General features: G+C 32.2%; 1 protein-coding gene across 4 annotated transcripts in view; it reads right to left on the bottom strand.

Annotated features, from left to right (window-relative positions):
• Nucleotides 1-21,448, bottom strand: part of LOC126698789 (acyl-coenzyme A thioesterase 2, chloroplastic) — a 52,552-nt gene extending 31,104 nt beyond the window's left edge. Inside the window, exons 1-5 of one of the 4 annotated variants that reach the window (XR_007646588.1) lie at nucleotides 20,785-21,423; nucleotides 20,044-20,215; nucleotides 11,835-12,307; nucleotides 10,954-11,091; nucleotides 10,307-10,725 (exon numbers count right to left, since the gene is read on the bottom strand). Coding sequence is in view for 3 of the 4 variants with exons in the window: in XM_050396237.1 (XP_050252194.1) it covers nucleotides 10,564-10,725; nucleotides 10,954-11,091; nucleotides 11,835-12,307; nucleotides 20,044-20,215; nucleotides 20,785-21,342 (1,503 nt within the window). In the remaining variant the exon portion in view is untranslated. Of the gene's footprint in view, nucleotides 1-10,283; nucleotides 10,726-10,953; nucleotides 11,092-11,834; nucleotides 12,308-20,043; nucleotides 20,216-20,784 lie in introns of those variants that run through there. The other 3 variants (XM_050396237.1, XM_050396238.1, XM_050396239.1) reach the window with 3 other exon arrangements.
• Between the last annotated feature and the right edge of the window lie 1,540 nt (nucleotides 21,449-22,988).

Here is a 22,988-nt window from a genome sequence, read left to right as displayed (position 1 = left end):
AAACGTTAGAAACCGCAGAAACCATTTTAACACATTCAACAAATGTTTGGGTTACAACAAAAAAAATTAAGCAATAATAATAACAAAAGCTAATACATTTATAAGCTAAACGAGTCAAATGGGTCAGACGGGTTTGCATGTTGAATACATACACAATCCATTTATTAAACGGGTCAGCTGTGTTGACCCAAATATGACTTGAACCTATTTAGTCTCAACCTATGACCTGTTTATAAACGAGTTAGTCATGTTAGGTTTGTGGGTCGTGTCAAATTTTACCACTCTTAGCTATACAACTAAGTTTGTAACCAAACTTTGTAAAAGAAAAAAGAAAAGCGCAAATTTGACACTGAACAAGCAAGAAAAAAAGAAAAAGAAAGAAAGAAAGAAAAATGCAGGAAACAAAGTCAATGAAAAAAAAAAAAAAACATAACATAAGATAGCTAGGACTGGTAGCATGAAACAAATAAAACAAAACAAAACAAAAAGAAAAAAAAAAGAAAAGAAGGAAAATAAAATAAAATAAAGAGAGATAACGTTACAATTGAGGGTAAAAAAAAAAGTAAATGAGAAGGCTCAAGCAAAATCACTCATATTTTCTCCCAAATTTGGAGAAATTGATTTTAAATGGGCCCAGAAAAAAAACACTTACGCCCTTCCATTTTCTTCCCTATTTAACCAAACACCCTTCACTACCATTTTCTGCCCACTTTTCTCTCCCAAGATTTCCAACCCTCCAATAATCACTCCAACTAAACAAGCCTAAAAGTTTAATTTGGTTGCTTTAATTTTGGTTCAAGCTGATTCTCAAATTTTTTTTTTTGGTTCAAGTAATAATTGTGCTCAATTTAGCTCATTATTAAACTAAACTTGGCTAAGAGCTTTGTATAATTCAACAGGTTGACACCTCCTAATGCTTCCAATGAAAACATCTTAGCTTTAAATACCCCTACCACGGTTGAAACAGTCAAATTAATTATAAATAAATAGATAAATTTATTTAGCGTAAGTCTGTAAGATTAATTAATATCCCAACTAATACTACGCATCCATAATTTAATATATAGAAATGACAATGATGCTCATACGTCCACATTTTTACAACCAATTTTTTAACATCTACTTTCATGTTTTAAATGTATTTATGAACATTTCATTGTCTCATTCAAGGACTCATAGTCGTACACCTGAAATTGTCCTCGACTTCTCCTCTCTCGATGCTAAACATGATTCCTTTCCAACCATTTTGAAGCCAATGTGGTCTCTTTCCCGCAACTACAGAGTACACTGGCAGTTTGTTTTGTCCTTTTTTGTATCTTTTAACTGTATCTGGATTGATACAAGAAACTGCAATGCGATTTTGTGCATTGGCCTCTACTATCAATCACACACTATTTGTATTTGTATAAGAAAAATAAATGGTAGATTGGAATCCATGTGACTGATTGTGTTTGTTTGAAATGATTTTAATTTTGCCTGATCGATATGATTGTAGGTGTATAGATGACTTTTGTCAAACTTCGATTTGTTTGCTTTAGATGTTGATTTGGGGATTTGACTTCGCTTCTAAAATGAATTTGGTTTGGTGATGTCTCAATTAAGAGAACTTTTGAAGGATAGACTTGGAATCTATGTAACTGATTGTGTTTGGTTGAGATGATTTTAATTTTGGCTAATCAATTTGAGTGCTGGTGAATCGATGATGCTTCGATTTGTTTGCTAAAGATGTTGATTTGGGGATTTGAATTCAATTCTCAAAAGGAATGTAGTTCAATGACGCCTTAATTAAGAGGATTTTTTTTTCCCCTCAAATTGATGTAATTATTGAAGATGATGCTAGTAACAGTTATTGATGGAAATCAACAGGCTAAATTCTTATTACAATCAAGAGCTAATTTCTTATTGCAATTCTAAGTTATAGAGCACCAATAAGCTAAGTAAACTAAAGTCGTGCTAAGTCACACTGTAAATCTAAATGTCTTTATCTATATATATAATAATAGGTGAAGCAGAGAGAAAATCCAATTAGATTTCAATTGGATTCTCAATTTTGCGCCACTTGTCCTAACCAAAACTCAAAAAAAAATTTAATTAGATTATAAATTTGACTTCAATTTTGTGTCATGTATCTTATCTAAATTTTCTAATTTTTGTGCCCAAATAAATAATGCATTAACATTTAACACGGAAGCCAATAAAACCACAATAATAATGCTCATTGGCCTAAGCAAAAACATCTTACCTGCACACTTTCATGAAGATTATAGATTGGACTCCAATTTTGTGTCATGTATCTTATCTAAATTTTCTAATTTTTGTGCCCAAATAAATGATGCATTAACATTTAACACGGAAGCCAAGAAAACCACAATAATAATATTCATTGGCCTAAGCAAGAACATCTCACCTGCACACTTTTATGGGTGATCTCAATAGAGTCTGGAGCTCTTCTAATCCCACAACCAGAACCAAGGAGTCCAACGAGAAAGACTATAAAAGTAAAACATCATCTCCTCCTAATTCCATATCTTCATCCCATGTCTCCTCCTCTCTCAACCTCTACCAACTAGATCCACACACTGCCCTCTCCTCCTCCTTACGGATTTTTTAGAGCAAGGCCGGGTTCAAACACAATGTTCAATCCCACTCTTCCTTGCTTCACACTCTCATACATTAGCGCTTCATTGGCGCCTCCAAGAAGATTCCAAGCTCAATGATTAGTTCTTATTTTTTAATAGTTTTTACTGTGTCTGGATTAAGATTTTGTTAATTTGTTAAAAGTGACAAAAATATAATCATATATATTATATTAAGTTGAAGTTCAATTTTAGAATTCAAATTGAATCAAATTAATTTCTAATTATAGTTTAATTTTGTGCTATGTGTCCAATTTGATTTTTAAATGTTGGTGTTAAGTTACTTCCATTCATAATGCTCAATGTGGAAATTGAATCTACTAAGATAAACATCTTATCATCACAATTGTTAATATTTCCGTGCGTAAGCACGGACTACACGCTAGTATATATAATAATATGTGAAGTTGAGAGAAACTTAAATTAGAATTTCAAATTAGAGTTCCAATTTTGTGCCATGTGTCCTAAATTATTTATTCTTAAAGAGTTTTATTTCTTAATTTTAGAATAAAATGTGAGACCACATTATAAATATTCATCAAAGTGAGTTATTTAGTACAAAAACCAAAGAGTCTAAAATAAATATATCATAAAAAAAAAATGCTTCACAATAATTTTTTAAAAATGGATAATTTACATTTTATACCTAATAATATCCTTACAAAATTTTTTAAAGAGTTAACAAAATATAAAAATGACTATTAATAATATTTAAATTATATATATAAGAATTATATTATGCATCTTATTATATATCTTTAAGTGTATCCATGCATATGCATGAGTTTACAAGCTAGTATATATTAATAGGTAAAACTTAAAGAAAATTCAATTAAAATTTAAAATTAGAATATAATTTTGTGCCATATGTCTAAATTTGTATGGGAACCACATCATAATTATCCACTTAAGTTTTTTAATCATTGTGTCAAGTGATTGAATGAATGCAAAATACTAAGAATTTAGTATTAATGAACTATAATTAAAAAAAAAAAAAAAAACCAATCACATATACTCAATAAAATTACCGCACAACAAATATCACCACATGATTTATCTTATTAAAAATTAGAAAAAAAAATCATAAGTAGTATTAAATTTAGGTAAGAATTTTAATATGTGACTAATTACATTTACTTAAAATTTTTTTTGACTAATTATTTATATTTTTATGATAAGAATTATGTTAAATTTTAAATGTATCTATACATGTGTATGTGTTACATGCTATTTTTTTTTTTAATAATTTGACTAATTATTTATATTTTTATAATAAAAATTGTGTTTAATTTCAAATGCATCCATGCATTTGATGGGTTACATGCTAGTAAGACTAATCGATTATCAATACTATGGTAAATAGCTTGAACATGAATATGATCGATGGTTAGGAACAAAGGATCTTATAGGCTAACAACTAAGAACTTGAGTCAAATTGAAAGAACTTGAATATAATCAGGATTAACAACTTACAAGTAAACTACTTGCATAAATACACCTTCCTAAATCCTAGGAACTAAGAGGAATCTACAAGGGAAATGTACAATAGCAGGAGGTTAATCTCTGTATCAACAATTTCACCATTCCAAAGTCAAGAAGATATTTCATGGGTTTTCTTTGGATCCTTGGATGGACCACCTTGATTTCTCAACCATTGCTTACTTGGATTACTTTTACTGGTTTGGTTGGTCCTCCTTTTTGGAATTGACAAGCATATATATTGCTCTGTCGTGGGGCTTAGCTCTTGGATGGATTTCCCAGTTGCAGGCTCATTGGCTTTTGTTTTAATTAGTATTTTTATAACAATTAAACATGAATATAATATGTCAAGTGAAACTATCTTTGGAAACTCAAATTTCATTTTACTATTTTTTTTAAAAGAAAAATCACATTCATGAAAAATATATCATAGTTTGGAAGTGATGCACCCATCTCTTATGAATATAGATCTACATATTTTAGGGGTTAATTACTGCTTTAGTTCCTAATGTTTGTCCTATGTGTTAAATTGGTTCCTAACATTTTAAATATGCTAATTTAGTCCATAACTTATTGATATTGAGCTGAAATAATTATGTTTTTAATGGTAGATATGGAAAAGTTTGACATGACTAAAAATAATAACAAAAAATAAATTTTTATGTCACTGGACTACCACGTGCTCATAATTGTTTTTTGGTTTAAAAAAAAAAAAACATTATCCCTTGCTGAAAAGTAAGAACCCTGTAAATCTCTAACAACTCCGAAAACACTAGCAAATGGCAATCACTGCAACATGAACAACATCAGATATTGAGCATTGAGCAACACAGAAAAGTGAGGAAAACAAAAAGGGTGGAGAACCATAGAGAAGATATTTGACACAGTGGCACCCACTGGACCTTTGATTTCTCTCCCATTTTCTTTTTCTTTAATCTCACACAATGCTTGCTTTTATAACACAAACTCATACTCGTCTTGATACGACTCAAACCAAATCACATATTGTGCTGAAAATTTTAAGTGCACCTTTGGAAGTGTGAGATATGAATTTTGTTGAGGAAAGCTTGTAAGGTTTAGAAATAGGCTTTCATTTTAAAAAATGTAGTTATGAACAAGCTAGGTTGAGTTTCAGAATCACTGAAACAAAGCCTAATTAAGTAATAGGAGAATTGGATTTGGGCCAAACTGAGAAAAATATTTTAGAATGGAGATTATTATTATTATTATTATTTTTAAGTCAACGTTCCTGTCAATGTAAAAGTTAATTTGTTATAATAATATCATCAATCACGTCAACTTTTACTCACCTAACCACACAGATTATTTTGACACATTCGACAAATAAAAAATTATAATATTTGAGTAATCAATTTTAATTATATTTCATTACATGTTATTAGAAAGAGATAAAATTAAGAATATAGGAATATTGCTTGACTGAATCGACAAATATTTAATTATTTTCACTGATATAAGAGTATAACTATTTTTTATATTCTTGATTTTATGTAATTATATTTGCTTTTATTTTTTTTATACTTAATTTGTTTAAATTGTTACCAAAGCAATTTAATTTAAAAAAGAATATTATATTCCAAATCAATAATATGTTATATATAAATCTAGTGAAAATAATTGTTAATATTAATTTCATTAAATTATTAGCGCATTATTTATAAATAATTAATACAAGAAAATAAACACATTTACCATATTAATACTCAATTTAATTACATAGCACAAATTTAATTAGACTACTATATATATATATATATATATAGACACACACACACGCACACACATTACATGTAATTAAAAGGATTTAGAAAATATAGCTTGTTAAGGTTATTTCAATTAAAAGCATAAACATATTACTCCTTTGTATTCATACATATGTAATTAATTCAAATAATTTGTACATACAATTATTTGTTATATATCTTAAAAAAAGTGTTTTATATATATATATATATATATTTTTTTTTTATTGCATGTCCTATTAAATTGGTTTCTTCCTTTTAATAATTAAAAAAAAAAAATTTGTTATAAGAAAAATTAAACTTGAGGATGAATGTCATACTCAAAATCAATTGAATTTTTATAGTTATGAAACTTGGACTGGCCTAACTGGTCTGGCTAATAATCTACTAATCCAGTGAACTAGTATATGCACTTGAACTAACAAAATTCATTAAAACCCAGCGGGCTTTCGGCAACCCGTGCAACTTGGACCGGTTGTTTTCACCCAACTACCTTTGTAAATTTGAACAAGATTACTTTTATAGGTCCATTGCAATGCCTTTTAAATAAAAAAAAAAAAATTGGAGCATAATGAAAACAAATGATTTTATAATGAGGTTGATACTGGACTGATCAATAAAGATATAGTTTTATATTTTAGCTCATATTGTAATCCATGGGATTAGAGCAACTAGTGAGATATGAAATGTGCATAAAATATGACTTTGTAGTTTGATATATTCTTTTCTTCCAATAATTTTAAGACGTGTAATGTAAAAAAATTTTATTTAGCAAAGGCTTAGCTACAATTCTATGACATCCTTTTATTTTATGTTTTCCAGTGATGTGAGTTATATGGCTTGTTTGAATTATTTTATATGGCTTGATTTTTAGACTTAGTTTTGATTAGTAATTTAGTCATATCTATTTTTTCATTTTTCATATTTATTTATGATTTTTCAAAATTTTTTTATATCTATTTTATTTTTTATTTAACCTTGCAGTTCAATGACAATTAAATAAGTAATGCACCAATTAATACATGATTAGACGTTGTTAATTTCTACCTACAAAGATTAGACGTTGTTGTTAATGTCTAGATATTGTTTTTAATGTCTAACAATGGTGATTATGTACATTCAAATTTTACAAAATAAGAACTTGTGCTTACTACATACACCTTCGGTTACATAATGCAAATTTTAATTTTTTTAATTTTTGTTTCTTTCTTATTTTCAACATTTGGTGTTAGTAAAACGTTAGCGTATCTCCTGAATCTGTCTCATGCAATGCATTTAAGTTTGATATGCGAGTCCCACAACCCATGAATGCATATTAAAAAAAAAAAAAAAAAAAAAAAAAAAAACCAAGAATTGCATACTTTTTCATAGTGAAATTGAGTTCACTATTACCACTTTTCTTGTCTTTAGGAGGCCATTTATTAATAAAAGCCTTCTAGTATTATCAACAATAATAAATTAAACCAACAGTGCCTAAATAAATTGGCGTCCCTCAAATTTATTTATCATTATATTACATCAATTCATCATAATTATCATTCTATTATAACATCAAAATCTGAGCCTAGTTGCATTCCCTGTCGTAGTCCTTTTAAGGTAGTTTATGAGGTCAACTAATGAAATTCGTTGCACATTGAGTTACTGGTTTCTTTTAGACTTTAGTCTGAGGTATCTTTCAGAGTAATTCTGTGTAGCTTCTTTTGTACCTAAAACACGGCTGCTCTGGAAGTACAACATAGTACTGCTAAATCAAATATCTATCACCCCTCAAGAACATCCTGGCTCGCATGTGATTATAAGCTCCTCGCATGCTGACATGTCCTTGACTAAAGATGGTTGAGCAAAATCCTATAGTGGATTAAATTTTCTAATTTTCAAATGACAAGGCATTTCATATTAGATTATATGCATTATTCTTCTCATAATATGAGTCCCATGTAAGTGTGGGACTCACATATTGTAAGAGAAATGTTGCATGTAAAAGATAATTATTGCTAGAATATTGTTATAGTGATTAGTGGTTTCTCACCAAACAAATAAAAGAAAATAAAAGGAGAGTATTCGACTAGTGGCAGCCTGGCAGGTATAGTTAAGTGGGTAGTGCAGTTGAGAAGCCACTCTATGCTGGAGGTAGTATCTCATGGAGCCTCTGTATGCAGTGGATCTCTCATAGCATGTGGGGCCCGCATACTGTGAGGGAGCCGGTGGCTCAATAAGAAAATGTCTCTATATGCTGATCATTTAACTGAAACAAAGAGTCAAATTTGCTTGGTTCTATGTGGTGTAAAATTTTGGACACACTATTGTCCAAGTGTTCAATGGCTATGAATGGTAGGATGGTGCAACCACTTAAGAAAAAGGAATTTGAGCAAGCATAAAATGGTGACCATGACTGGAACATGGTGTTTAGTAAGAAAGGAAAGCATATTGTCTCAGATACTAATCAAGTAGGAATCAAGTGAAGCAAAGAGGAGAAGACTGATCGTTGCGATTTGGCGGCTGGAAGCAGGAATATATTCCAAGTGTTGTATTCTTGTTATTTGGGGAGGGCAAGGGAAATGGATGCTCAACAACTTCTTAAGGAAGGTGTTTTGAGATCAGAGGAGGGAAATAAATCCTTGGTTGCACGGACACGCCATTTTTGGCGTCGTGTCGGTGTCGGACACGTGTTGGACACCGGAATGGGTACGACTCGCTGAATTCTTGTGTCCGGCGAGTGTGTCTTTTTTTTTTTTTTTTTTTTTTTTTTTTTTTTTTTTTTTTTTTTTTTTTTTTTCGCTTCTCCGACACAGCGCCGACATGGCTTCGACACGTTTGACATGCCAGCAGTGACAAAAAAAAAAAAAAAAGGAAAGAAAATCACAGATTTCTCAATCCACATCTCAAGTTGAAAACCCATAGACAGTCGCCGGTGGACATGCCAGCAGTGAAAACAAAAAAAACAAAAAATCACAGATTTTGACAGTCGCTGGTGAAAGTTTAGAGTCTGATACCATGAAAGTTGAAACCCATAGACAGTCGCCGGTGCAAGATTGGGCCGATCGGCGAGTCGGCGAGCTCCATAGACAGTCGCCATCGACACCGTGCCCTCTGTCCCTTCCGATCTCTCTCTCTCTCTCTCGGCGTGGACAGGTCCGAGTCCGACCTCTTTTCTTCTCTCTCTGTTTTTTTTTTTTTTTTGTTCTTTCTTTCAGATATGCTGTGTACTCTGTACTGTTAAGTGTTACTTAAGTTATGACGCTTTTTTTTCTTTTTTTTTTTTTAAATCCCACTCTCACTACATATATATATATATATATATCTATATATTTTAATCCCAAAAGTTTAAATCTTTTTTTCCTTAATTTGACGTTGAATGTAGCCTGTTTAAACTTTTGGTTTGTACTCTAAACATTTTATGTGCATTATTGTACTACTTTGGGTGTTAGTTTACTTATTTATAGTCCTTACATAATTTAAATTTTAGACATAAACGTATTTTATGTCTAAAAATATTTAAAAATATGCCTAAATAGAAAATTTAATTAATTATTTAACTGCTGTGTCCCGGCCGTGTTGTGTCCTTATTTTTCAAAAATTGCCGTTTCCCGTGTCCGTGTCCGTGCAACATAGAATAAATCATTTCTTTGACTTGAAGTGTGAGAATGATGAGTGGGTCACTCTTGGGTTGAACTACGAATCAAAATCATATTTGTGCACAAAATACATAGTTTTGATGCATGCTACTTCAAAAGGCAATAAGGGAGAGACAACAGTAATAATTTGGCAGAATTCAGGAAGGTGCAATGAAGCCTGAAGAAGATGAGCAATGGTAGCTTGTTGATAAAACACAGAAGATTGATTGACATGGCAGCTTCAGGTTTGGTTGGGAATAGTGGTAACTCAACCAATGCAGATGCAGATGATGTCATGTTGCATTCTAAGATAGCATAGTAGAGGAAATAGTGCAACTTAATTGTGACATTGTTGATATAGTAGTTCCTTAGGATATATGGGGAAGGAAATTCAACTGAATGTTCCTGTAACTCAGAAAATATGGAAGTAGTCAAGCACAAATGAAGTTAGTGTCTCCTGATATAGCCTCTCTAGATCTAATCCCTTGTTATTTTTCTTGTTTCCTTTTCCACCACCTTGGAGGTAAGTTTCTTCGGCTTATTTGCATCCTTCTATTATTTTGAGAATGAATTTTGCCTGCTGGAATGGGGCGGGTCTAATGACCTCATAGAATATTACCGGAGCAATAAACTTACATACCTCTCATTTTGGTATATTAAAAGGGAAAAAATATATAAATACCTACAAGTTTTTTTTTTTGATAAATAAGTAATTTTATTAATAAAAACACACTAGAAGAACAATCTTCAAACAGAACAGGACACTAAAACAACATCAACACTAGAAGAAAGACTTCAAAACACAGCAGGGCACCTTGCCATTACAACAATACAAAACAGATAAACACTTACCAACGGACCTTGCTCAAAGCACATGCAAACATAGTGGAAGATATATTCCACCTATTACACAGAGCCTTGTTACACAAAGTACTTGGCACTGGTTTAAAATAAAAAGCCCTCCATTTTACTTTCGTTTCTGATCTTTCTTTAATATAATTAGAGTCTTACAAACTTTCAACCATAATTGGCATAGTTACTACTAGTTGCCTTTAATGGTTTGTTGTACGTTTAAGTGCTCTGTGATCTCTGCAGGGCCTCAGCATCCATGCGCTCTAGAACACGGCGAGCTTCTTCCTCTGTTGCTGGAACAACGTTCCTGAGCCTAAATCCATTCTTTGTGGCTTTTGCCTCGGGACGAACAGTGAAAGTAAAATAGAAAGTATTTGACACCTGTTTCATATTATACAGGAACAGACAAAAGATATGCAATCAATAAAGGGAAATTTTTAGACAGCCATTATGAACTGAAGCTCAAATTCATGTGGATAGTGCAGAAAAGGATATTATAAGCCTTCTACAATTACTCTTTCTAAGGTAATATAAGAGACATAATATCATCCTATATAAGTACAAATAAAAAATTTTTGTTCTTTGAAAGCGGAGTTTGCTAGGACTTACCACACTAGACCTCATCTCAGGCCTCGTAACGTGAGCAACAACTTCAACATAGATTAGAGGCTGATCAGGATTGTCATGTGACTCATGTTCTGTGTAAAGAACACATGATTTGAAACGTAGGAAATCTCCAACATCCACCTGTTCGACAAACATATATAATAAATTTTCTCCAGATATGTACAAAGTTATTCATGTCACATGTACGCTGAATGCCAAAATGGTAGTCAAAGCATGGTAGTGCTAATACATTTTGGGCAAGGTAGAACCAATCTTCCAGGGAGGGCTCTTGAGCACCATCTAAATCCCCCAATATATTTGATGTATAACAAATATTGGTTCTTAAAATAAAAAAGTGGCCTCATTTATTTGCAAATACAAGAAACACTTAACTCAAGCCTTAATACTAATTAATTTGGACTAGGCACCTCTTCATCTAAATGGGGTTGGCCATATTTACTTCTTTCCCCCATTCTATCTTTATCTAGTAATGGTTGATTCTAAGGACAGTAGCTGAGTTGTACACTTGCTGGAAAGGGTGTTGTCGTAGATAAGAAAGAAGTGGATTTGGAATGCTACTCCCTTGTGTGCCATGATGTGTTTGATTTGAGAGCATTAGCTGCACCCAAGCAAAACTCCCTCCCATATGAAGATTCTGTTCTTATTCTCACCTTTTAATTAAATGGCTTCTTGATATATACTACATGTTCATCTTTCATAGGCTTTCTTTACACTCTCCATTTCAGGAGTAAGTATCTTAATTTTTGTGGGGCTTCTGTTGTATATGTCCTGACTATTAGGATAAGCATCCTAAACTAAACCACACAAATGAAATTAGAAAGGCAGAGAAATGTTGTCTCAAAAGAAAGGATGATGGTACTTACAGGTTTGTAGAAATCAACATGATCAACTTCCAGAAAGGAAGGAACTATTCCAGCAAAGGTATAAGCCGTTGAAAAAGCCAATTCAAATGCTTTGTGCATCAAAAACCCTCCAAAGATTCGTCCATGGAGGTTTCTCTGTTGTGGATGGCATATCAAAGCATTTTCGAGTTGAGTATCCCTAAGAAGAATGCTGTCTCTGTCGGCCAAGGCTGGCATGTCACAGAAAATCCTGCCTTCAGACAACAAAGCTTCTAATCTATTCACCTCCAATTTATCACTTTGCTTTTTATCTTCTCCCCTCTTCATTCTTCTCGCTTTATCTCTTGCTTCAGCTCCATCATAAAGGAACTTTTCCTGTTCAGTTTCTGGTGTGAGCCGGTTCACTTGAGCAGCTTTGCTAGTCTTGTAGTCACGAGCCACAAAGATGAAGTTGGCAGTCAAAGCTTCAGAGTCTGAATCATCAGGGCCCTCACCTAACAAACATGTAGTAGATCAGATGACGGTCAACTTAGTGCAAATAGGTCTACAATTGTCTGGGCAGAACAATGTTCTCATTTGTTCGAAGAAGGATTCATGCTTTATGCATGGTTTCTTAGGAGTTAAGTTAGTATGCATATAAGGAGGAGTTGAATTCCAAGATTATTAAAACAAATAAGGAAAGCATAATTTCTTGTAAATGATTGAGGAAATGTAAAGTGATTTCATAACTACTCAACTTAGACCAGCCTTAATCCCCGAATAATTGGGGGTAAACTACATTAATGTTTTTTTTTCCCTAGGTAAGATCACTCTTCTATTGTATAAATAGGATAGACATCAGTTGTGAGTACAATCCTTATTCTGTAGATTGGAATTATTTACTTCTCCATTTTCATCCTTCATTCTTGGATTATATTGTTTGCATAGGTCATGATGCTGGTTAAGGAGAAGTGGACCAAGTGGTCAAAAGTAATCAACCTATGAATTTCATAATTTCAGACTCAGAATGCCAAACTATGTCAAAGAATATATAATGAAGGGTCAGCAAACCTAATAGAAAAAAATTGATCGATAAAATAGAATGGCATTTATTTGAAGAAAAAAAAAACAGTAAAAATAAGAAGGCAATCAAGATCAATGACCTTGTTATACCTTGAAGTTATCACTTTTGATAAAGTATTGAGATAGGTCAGTTTAGGGAGAATGTGCTGCTCTGGTGTTCTTATTGTTGACTTATTAAAGATAAATGGATTGAAGTTTTATGATAGATCACTAAGACTAGCTATGTTAATGGAGCAAATTGTGATGATTCAAATCACGTAATTGAACCAAAGATAAAAAAGCTGGTGAAAAGTATTATCAGTACTCATCATATCTGAAAATATGTTGCGAAGATGTTGTCTAGAGTTAGGAGAAATTGACAATTTCTATATGGTTTAGGGCTTTAGAAAGAAGGGTTAGCGTTCAAAGAATAGTCACATTTTTGGTAGGGAAGGGAAGGATTTGATTAATTGCAAAAGGATTTGATTAATTTGTCCATAGGTTCGGAATAATAGCATGATCAAAATGCGTATACAAGACCTTGAACAGTGACTATGCGCTAAAGAAGAAGAACAAGTTGAAAGAGAAAGAAAAGAATACATCTAGATCAATGTACCTCAATACTCAAAAGACTCAATATTCTATTAATGAAAGTCTCTAATCAACTCACTTAATCATATGAGCACAATAATATAATTATATAAGCTTTAAATCTTAATGTCTTCAGATAGGACTAGAACTTCTATTTAGGCTGTGTTTGTTTTGGCTGAAAATGATTCTAGGAAATCCTTTTATATGAAACTGTGTGTTTGGTTGCGCATGGAAAATACAATTTTCTGAAAAATCATTTACTTTGACTGTAAAATAGCCCCTTTGACCCGGAAAATATTTTCAGCTTCTATTTTACCTTCAAATCATTTCCGGAGACGTGTAAAGAGAGAAAGAGAAAGAGAAAGGTCTCACAGACGCGAAAACAGAGAGAGTTCGAGATCACGTCGTCGAGTTCGAGATCGTGCCAGTCAGATCGCCGTCCTCGTCCCTTCCACGCGACGGTGAGATCGTGCCACGAACCCACGAACCGATTGACCCACCTCGTCCACCGGTGAGATTACGCCACGAACCCACGAATTGATCGACCCACCTCGTCCACCGGTGAGATTACGCCACGAACCCACGAACCAATCGACCCATCCCTCATCCTCACTGATGAACCCATAAACCCACGAACCGATCGCGCCACGATTGGTCCTGTGATTTTGATTTTTTTTTTTTTTTTTGTTTTGATTTTTGTTTCTTGTTTATATATTTTGATTCTCTGTAATAATATTTGTTTGGATTCTAAGAAAATGTGAGAAACATGATAAAAATGGGTTTTCTAGAGCATTTTCAGCAACACAACCAAACACTAGAAAATATTTTCCAAAGTATTTTTTGAAATACAACCAAACACTTGAAAATATTTTTCTTTCTCGAAAATATTTTCACCTGAAAATATTTTACACTCGGAAAATATGTTACATCCAACCAAACACAGCCTTAGAATTTGAATGTAAGAAATTTATGGTCAGCAAGGAAAATTAAAATAAAAAGTATTAAGATACCTAAAATTCATATTTTTACCAGAAAAACTAAGACTCCTAAATGTAGGGGACAATAAGTGATTTTTTTTTTAATTAAAAAAATGAGAAAAATTACACGATTTCACTTTAAATTATACCATAAAATTACACATTATCCCATGAACTATTGAAACACACAACCAACCCCCTAAATTGAAAACGTTGTAACACTTAGAGTCTATTTGGGATCTGATTATTTTGTTGAAACTGAAAACTTTTTACTAAAAGTACAGTAGATAAGGATAAAAATTAGCTGAAATAGTACAGTGAAATCCATGAATAATATCAAAAAGTGCAGTCGGACCCATGAATAGCTGGAGCCAAATGCACACATAGATGGAAACCATGCATGCACGATATTCACGTGACACCCATTGACTTAGAGCCCACTTGGCCTACTTAGTGTGTGTTTGGCAAAAATTAAAAAGCTAGCTTATTTTACTATTCAAATTATTTTTGCTACTATTTATGGGCTCTCTGAACTTTTTGATACTATTCATGGGTCTTATTATACTATTTCAGCTAATTTTTACCTTTATCTACAATACTTTCAGTAAAAAAATTTTAATTTCAGCAAAATAAGTGGATTTCAAACAAACCCTTAAACTTCACATGACAACCACTGACTTGGAGCCCATTAGACCAACTGAAATGCCCCTCTCTTTGTAGGCTTAAACATTAGTTTGGTATGCAAGTTCAAACAACAATATTTAAACATGATTGTGGACCCCAAAAAGAAAGCTGTGTTTGGTATAAGTTTTTTTTATCAAAAGTGTTTGAGTTACAATTATCAATTTAGGATGTTTAATGTTAGGATTAGTGCCTTTAAATCCTATTATATGATGCTATGTATGACATTATGTAAAACATGATGTATGACTTAATGTTGTAATTAATAAAGTTATTTTATTATTATCTAAAATAATGGTAACATGAATATTTGAACATTATCATATAGTTCATAAGATGCATAATATGTGATTTAGTCACTGAAGATATAAATCACAAGTTCTTTGTAAACTCAGAATTTTAGTTCGTAGTTGGTGATGAAATTGGGGATTTCATCTGCGAAAACTATAACATATTAATTAAGATAATTTGTCTTGATCATGGAAGTAAAGACTTCTAGTTGATATGTTGATATATTTTAAGAGTTAAGATATATTAAACTGGACCACTGTGAGATTTATTATTCTCCTAACGACTGTCAAATGAATAATAAATCTCACGACTTCTATTTATATGAACTCTTAATCTTGAGAGAATAATGGACCTGATCATGATGTGTAGGTTGCCTTGATATATTAGGAGTGAGATCTAAAATCATGATCAAAACCTCAATATGTTGGATAGCCACATTTAATGTTGATGGAACATATATTTTCAAGATGGAATTCATAATCTCTTAACGGAGATATAAAATATTCCCTTGAAATAAGTTTAATGGGTTTGATTATTCAGAATGTTAGGCCTAACTACTTTAGTAAGGGGTTTCTAAAATATATATTTATGAAACTGGATTTCATAAATATATGATGAATAACTTAAAGGATTAAACCGGGTACTCAAGAATTAAGATGTAGTAATCTTCAAAGTGGTAGTCTACATTCATGATTTTATATTACTACGAATATTTTATGAAGATGTTGCATGTATAATAAAGTCTTAAGATATAATTTATTAGGGATAATTACACATTACCCACCTGTGGTTTACCTCTAATTCTAAGTGCCTACCCGTGGTTTGAATTTTGACACTTTGCCCACCTGTGATTCTCACCGTTATTGTGTCGTAACCCACCTCTCTACTTTCCGTTACTCTAACACAGAAAATGTAAAAAGAAAACCCCAAACGGATCAAAACACTCCTCACATGAAGAACATACACAAACACATGAAGAACATACACAAAGCTACTGTTAACAAAAGTTTAACAGCCCTACTTTTATATTTATTTATTTAAATAATAAATTGATCGAAGTGGCGACATATTTTCTTTTTGTTACCTAAACTAGCCAAAAGTTGTAATCAATTCCCAGAACTTACTCATTCTCAAAAAAAAAAAAAAAAAAATTCCCAGAACTTAGCAAAAGTCTCCACTCACTTGAACGTGGATCGATTAAAGCCATTAGCTAAAAAAACCCTCTTTGAGATACAGATTTAGCATTATGCAGACGGCAGCTCTCCTTCCTTCGCCTCCCTCTTTCCAACTCCCTCCTTCTCTTCTTCCCCACCGGTCCCAACTCCGACCGGCTCGGCTTCTTGCTTCTCTCTATCAAAGCTTCCCGTTTCGACACCTGGGGCGCCAAAGACGATGAGGTTTTACACGAAAGTACCGGATTCAGCGGCGACGAAACCGCACCCTTCTTCGAGTTCTTGGGAGCGGCGTGGGTCAACTGCTTGGAGTTCGGCGTGGGTTTGATCGGTCCACCCAAAACACCTAGAATCTGAATCAAAACCCGACAGAGACGCCAAATCCCGATGCCACCACTCGGTTTCACTGCCTGGGTTTGTGACTTGTTTGCAGTTTTGGTGGTTCAGCAGTTATGGGTTAGAGTTTGTGACTTGTTTGTGATTTGATTTTGGGTTTGTGATTTGTTTGTGGTTTGATTTTGGGTTTGTGACTTGTTTGTAGTTTTGGTGGTTGGGGTTTGAGGTTGTGGGCGGTGGTGGCTATGGCAGTGGGTTGTGGTGGCTGGTGGCAGGGGCAGTGGCCAGTGGGTTTTGATTTTTTATTATTGATGATTTAGATGTTTTATTTTGGGTTCAACTTCCTATAATTTTTCAGATTTTTGGTATGTTCTTCATATTCAAGATTTGAGTGAGAGCGATATAGGTTTTTGAAAAACTTACTGCTTCATACTAAACATATGTAAAGAGAAAAAAGTTTCAGATGCCAAATTGATCTTTGCTTTTTTCATTGAAATTGATCTTTGCTTTTTTCAATCCATGTTTGTGTATGTTCTTCATGTGTTTGTGTATGTTCTTCATGTGAGGAGTGTTTTGATCCGTTTGGGGTTTTGTTTTTACATTTTCTGTGTTAGAGTAACGAAAAGTAGAGAGGTGGGTTACGGCACAATAACGGTGAGAATCACAGGTGGGCAAAGTGTCAAAATTCAAACCACGGGTAGGCACTTAGAATTAGAGGTAAACCACAGGTGGGTAATGTGTAATTATCCCAATTTATTAATAAGGCCTAGAGTACAATTATATTTATATAGTGGTATTAAATATAATTAATGGTAATTTTAGACTTGTCAAGAGTTGTATAGAAAAACCCAAGACCCATTAGAGCTAGTGTCTTATTTGTTCTCTTTTTGGTCCTACTCCAAGTCACAAACTAAAGCTCAATTGGAATGACTCAAAAGGCTAGCCCAATTAGATAATCAGTTAGATATAAAGGAAGAAACATACAGATTTATTTATGACACTTAGAGTGGAATGAAATGGTTTGTATGTGAGTATTAGACACTTTCTTATTCTCCATTGAACACATACATATATACTGATTGAGAGACCATACTTCTTAGGCATTAAGTGGAATTGGAGTGAAGATTAAAAGTGTTCCAAAATACTTCTAATCTTTGATTTTAAATTTCACCGCACCAAGGTACATTCTCTTCTTATATTCTGAAATTTACACAGTACATGTTATTAATTGCGAATGAAATAGATCCGTTAATTTTCCGCTGCGTATATTTTGTATGTGATACGAACATGTATTTTTTCAATATTTGAAACATGTGTGTTGAAAATTCACCACACCAGTTTTTAGTTTTCAAGTAATTTTGTTGAACAATCTTTGTGTAAATAAGTTGAAAAATTGTGGGACCCATTAACAATACTAAACTTTTTTTTCTTTTTCTCTTACGGCCTACCACTTTGCCCTTTTTTTTCTTTCTTTTTCTCCCTCCTTAAATAAAATAGGGCGTTAATTTTCATTAGTTAAAAAAAAAAAAAAAAATACACATACCAAAAACACAATTATGTTTTTTCATATTTTAAAATATGTTATTTATAACACTGTGCCAAACACATTTTTTGCATTATGAGTATTTTAAACACTTATTTTCATAGCACTTTTTAAACGACAATTTTCACATCATTCTAAACAACAATACTGCTACCAAACAGTCCTATTACCTTCTCAACAACCTCTCTACACCATTTCTTTATCTAACACTGAATGAATAATGTTTTTTTTTTTAAAATAATTTTTATTTAGTATATAGACTTCAATTATAGCATGTTTTTCATTCTTAAATTTTAAATTTCTATGGTTCATGCCACGGGGGCTTGCCCCCACTAAATTAAAATTTTGGTTTCTTCCCTTAGTGCTAGGCGTTAGGCCATGTTATGTATGTGGTAAACAGTTAAATGTATTCTGTACATATGAAAATTTGAAAATCTGAAAGTATGTTTGGGACTTGGGAGTACGAATTATGGGATGGACTAGTGTAAGTTTCTGTTACGTGCCTAGCTTTTCTTTAATTTTATTATTTAAGACTTTATTTTTGTTATTAGGAGTTGGATTATAAATATTAAATAACAAATTTCATTTTGAATTCAAAAAGAGATCTCCTAAAATTTAGGATTTTCTCCCCTATACCTTCATCTTTTTATTTCTTAAAATTTAGCTTTTCTTATTTTAATTTTTAAGTATTCAAATGATTTTTTTGGAATATCTTATATTTAGCTTAATCTTTTAATTTCATATATTAATAAATATTTATTTATTGATTATTTCTAATTATTATTTTATATATATATATATATATTTATAGTCAACTTAATTTGTGAGGAACTATTAAGTGTAACAATGATTATACTAACTCTACTAGGTTTAAAAAAAATTTGAAACCAAGCACCAAAAAAAATATAACTGACATTTACATTATATTTTTTTTTATGTTAATAAAATATTTATTTTAATAAATTAAGTAATTTTTCTTCTATTAATAAACATTTTTTGAGTTTATTTTGTCCCAATATTGGATCTTTTGCATTTGCCCCCTCAAGAGTACTTTAATAATTTCATTTTGAAATATTCCTTGAATAAAAAGATTCTGTAACAGAGTAGTGGTATTTTTTTTTTTTTTTTTGAACATTACTATTTGATTTTATAGTCTAGAGTGATGAGAATTGTAAACTAACCCATACAAAAAAGGGAAAGTGTGTGTTTTTGTTTTTTTGCCAAATATATAAGTTGTGCATTTTTTTCCTCCCCTTTTAAGAAAGCCCCAAAAATATAGATCTTACAAATTAATATATTATCAATTATAAAAAATAATTCAAATACACAACGAAAATAAAATTTGTAACAATTTTACCATTTTCCCAAAGAAAATTATGGATTAATAAATATGCAACTGATCAATCTAGCTTCATTAAGTGAATTAGTAATTTAAAAGTAAGAATGGTGGATTTTAAATTAAAAAAATTATTTTAATATAGAATATTACCTAAATTTTATTTAAGTAATATTTAAACATAATAAAGTCTATTTAAAAATTATAACTGTAGATCTCAAAGACTCAAACTATATTCTACTCATTTTCCATGTTGCATTACCTTCAGTTATGACTTCCATTTGAATCTCAATTGAGGAGCGGCCAACCCATATGATAGAACCACTTATTTTAAGATCTTTGTCAACACTTATCGTCTTCTTCAACACTATCCTGTCCACAGAAGCTGTGACCAGCATGAGAGGCCTTGTCGTGATATCATCATCAGAACAATGCTAATCCCACACCAAACCAAACAAATAAATCACTAAAGGAAATTAAAGTTCATTACAAATCTCCAGCTTTTAACATGCAAATGATCAACCTCACATGAGAGATTAGGGTCCGTTTAGTAACGTTATCCTAAGAACATTATTTGTATTTTTTAAAAATATATATAAATAAAAAAATATATAAAAATACGTAAAATATTATTTCAAAACTAAAAACGTATGTTTAAATTAAATTCCTATACTGAACGAACCGTAAATTTCAAAAATTACCAAGCGTTAAATTTCAGTAAACAAGTGGTAAAATATTAAGAGAAGTACGGACGTTGACAGCTACATATATGACACGTTATTCAATTCATTACAGGTTTCCAGCTTTTAACTTAAAAGTGATAGCAACAACTTTGTTTTTTTTTTGGGTGACCACAAAGATGCTATCAGTACTGGATTATCACTTTAACCCAACAAAATCTCATTTGAGAGAAGTAAATTTGAAGCAATGTTCTACCAAAGTTTTAAATTCCAGTAAACAAACAAGTGGTAAAATGTTGTGTGAGAGAGAGAGAGAGAGAGACCTTGAAAGTGACGGTGCAAGCCAAGGCATCAAGGTCTTCGAGCAACTTTCCAATTCTGAACTCATTCCATGGATCCTTATACTGCTCTCTCAAGGTGGAGTCGGAGGAGAAAGCATAGACAATGGTGGTGCGACTCTCTGAGGGAGTTCTTGTGAGCAATTCAGTAGGAGGAGGGGCATCGTCTGGTATGTCAAATAACCTCTCATTGATGCTCACCCTCTCGTTCCACAATGCATCTGTCACTGGTGAATGGTACACTCCTGGCCAGTAGCAAATGGGCTTGTGCACCTCATCAGAAGAAGTAGGAGAAGATTTGGCATCCTCAGTGGGCTTAGTCAAAGTTGAGACGACAAAAATGGTGTTAGAAGAAAGAGAGGAATTCAAATCCATGGAAACTTTTGGATTTCCTTCAAAGAACACTACTCGGTTTTTGTAGTTATGAGTAGAGAAGTCACAAATTGGATAGGCACTATTTATTACACACAAGTGTGTACGAAGTATGTAAATAAGTTGAGACCGTATTTTTACACGATTTTTAAGATTGTGTGCAACAAACATTGTGTAATAAGAATTGGATAGGTCACTCTGTCACTGTAGGGTAACCGATAAAATTGGAACAATTAATGTTAACTACACAGCTAGAAATTCTGCGTGCGATGCCTTCATGATATGAATGCATCAATAGTAATAGTGCAGGTGGGGTAGGAAAATTGCATTATTCACGTGGAGGGTCCCCAAAAAAAAACATCAATTTACTCAACTGAATTGCAAAAGAACAAGGAAAAGAAGTGGTGCAGAAATGGAGAGAGAAAGCAGAAATATCTACTCGATCTGGTGTATATATATAATACAAATTCGAGTTGCTCCAATGGTGGAATCACATGAGAGAGTTTAAAATTGCATATAGTGTCAAATAATTGAACATTGATTATAATTACTTATTTGATGCATGTGGCACACGAGAAAATAAACAATGCAGCCACCCTCTATTCTTAGGCCAGCCAACCAATACACTCCTGCCATTAGGACTAACAACCAGCCACCATCTACAAGCCAAACAACCAACCACCTTTTTTGACCTCTTAGGGCAGCCAGCAATCCCCTTATTTTGACTTCTTATATTTGCCATGTATCCTCTTTAATTACAGATTTGACTTATGTAATTATTAGTTACTTTATTTTCTAATAGTTAAAGATTATAAATAGGCTTGCTATGTAAGAGTACAATTAATTTTTGATGTGAATATAATTTAGTTTCAGACTTGAATATAAACTTGTTTCTCCAGTTTTTTTATAATTCCAGCTTTAATTTTTAATTTTAATGCAATTCTAGTTCAAGTTCTCAATCAATTAATTTTGATTCCCATCAATAAACTAATATAAATCCCTTGTTCTTAGTGTCAAATCGTTATCATAGTTAATAATCCAAAAAGGTGGCTTTAGGATCAACCAATTATCGACATCACATGCGCAAATAATGCTGACATGAAAAAAAAAAAAAAAAAAAAAAAAAAGAAGCTGACATCAAATGCGTAAATCATGTCTGGCTTTAGTTGTGTGGCTAGAAGAATTTTGAACAAAGATTGGGTGGCAAGTCCAAAATCTACCTGTATCTTTAACTTTAACTTTTCTTTAGCAATGTATCCTAAAAAAAAAAAAAAAAAAAAAAAAACTTTTCTTTAGCAATTATTATGTATATCACTTGATGTAATGTTTTAATTTTGAATGACTTTTTTGAAAAGAAATGTCAATTGAGATAAGTACCTCAATCAATTGGTTGGTATAGCCTAATGTATCCATCAAAGCATTCAAAGTTCAAATCTATATTCCTTAACTATTGAATTAAATAAAAAAGGGTAGAAAGTTCTTGGTTATTAATAATAATTGTTAGGATCATTTAAGTATTGGTAGATTGTGTGTTAAAATTTTTGTGGTAATCGCAAATTGTTTTTCCTGTAATTAAGTCAATTGAGTTATGGTTGTTTGGGTTTTCAAGAAGGAACGAGCTGAAAGTTGAAGTTGTTGATTCTAAAGAATTGGGTCAACTGAAAATGAAGTTTGGTCAATCGAGTTGTCAAGCATGCAGACAAGAATAGAGCCATAGAGCAATTCACTCCTTAGTCCACTCTTGCCCAAAAGAGGTTTCATATTAGTTTTGAAATTTGAGTGCAGCCATCCAACCTTTGATTTATAACCCTTATATG

This window comes from Quercus robur, chromosome 9 (assembly GCF_932294415.1).
Source record: "Quercus robur chromosome 9, dhQueRobu3.1, whole genome shotgun sequence".
NCBI classification, from domain to species: domain Eukaryota; kingdom Viridiplantae; phylum Streptophyta; class Magnoliopsida; order Fagales; family Fagaceae; genus Quercus; species Quercus robur.
The sequence above is the reverse complement of the archived record's forward strand: the minus strand, read 5'-3'. Positions and strand labels throughout refer to the sequence as shown.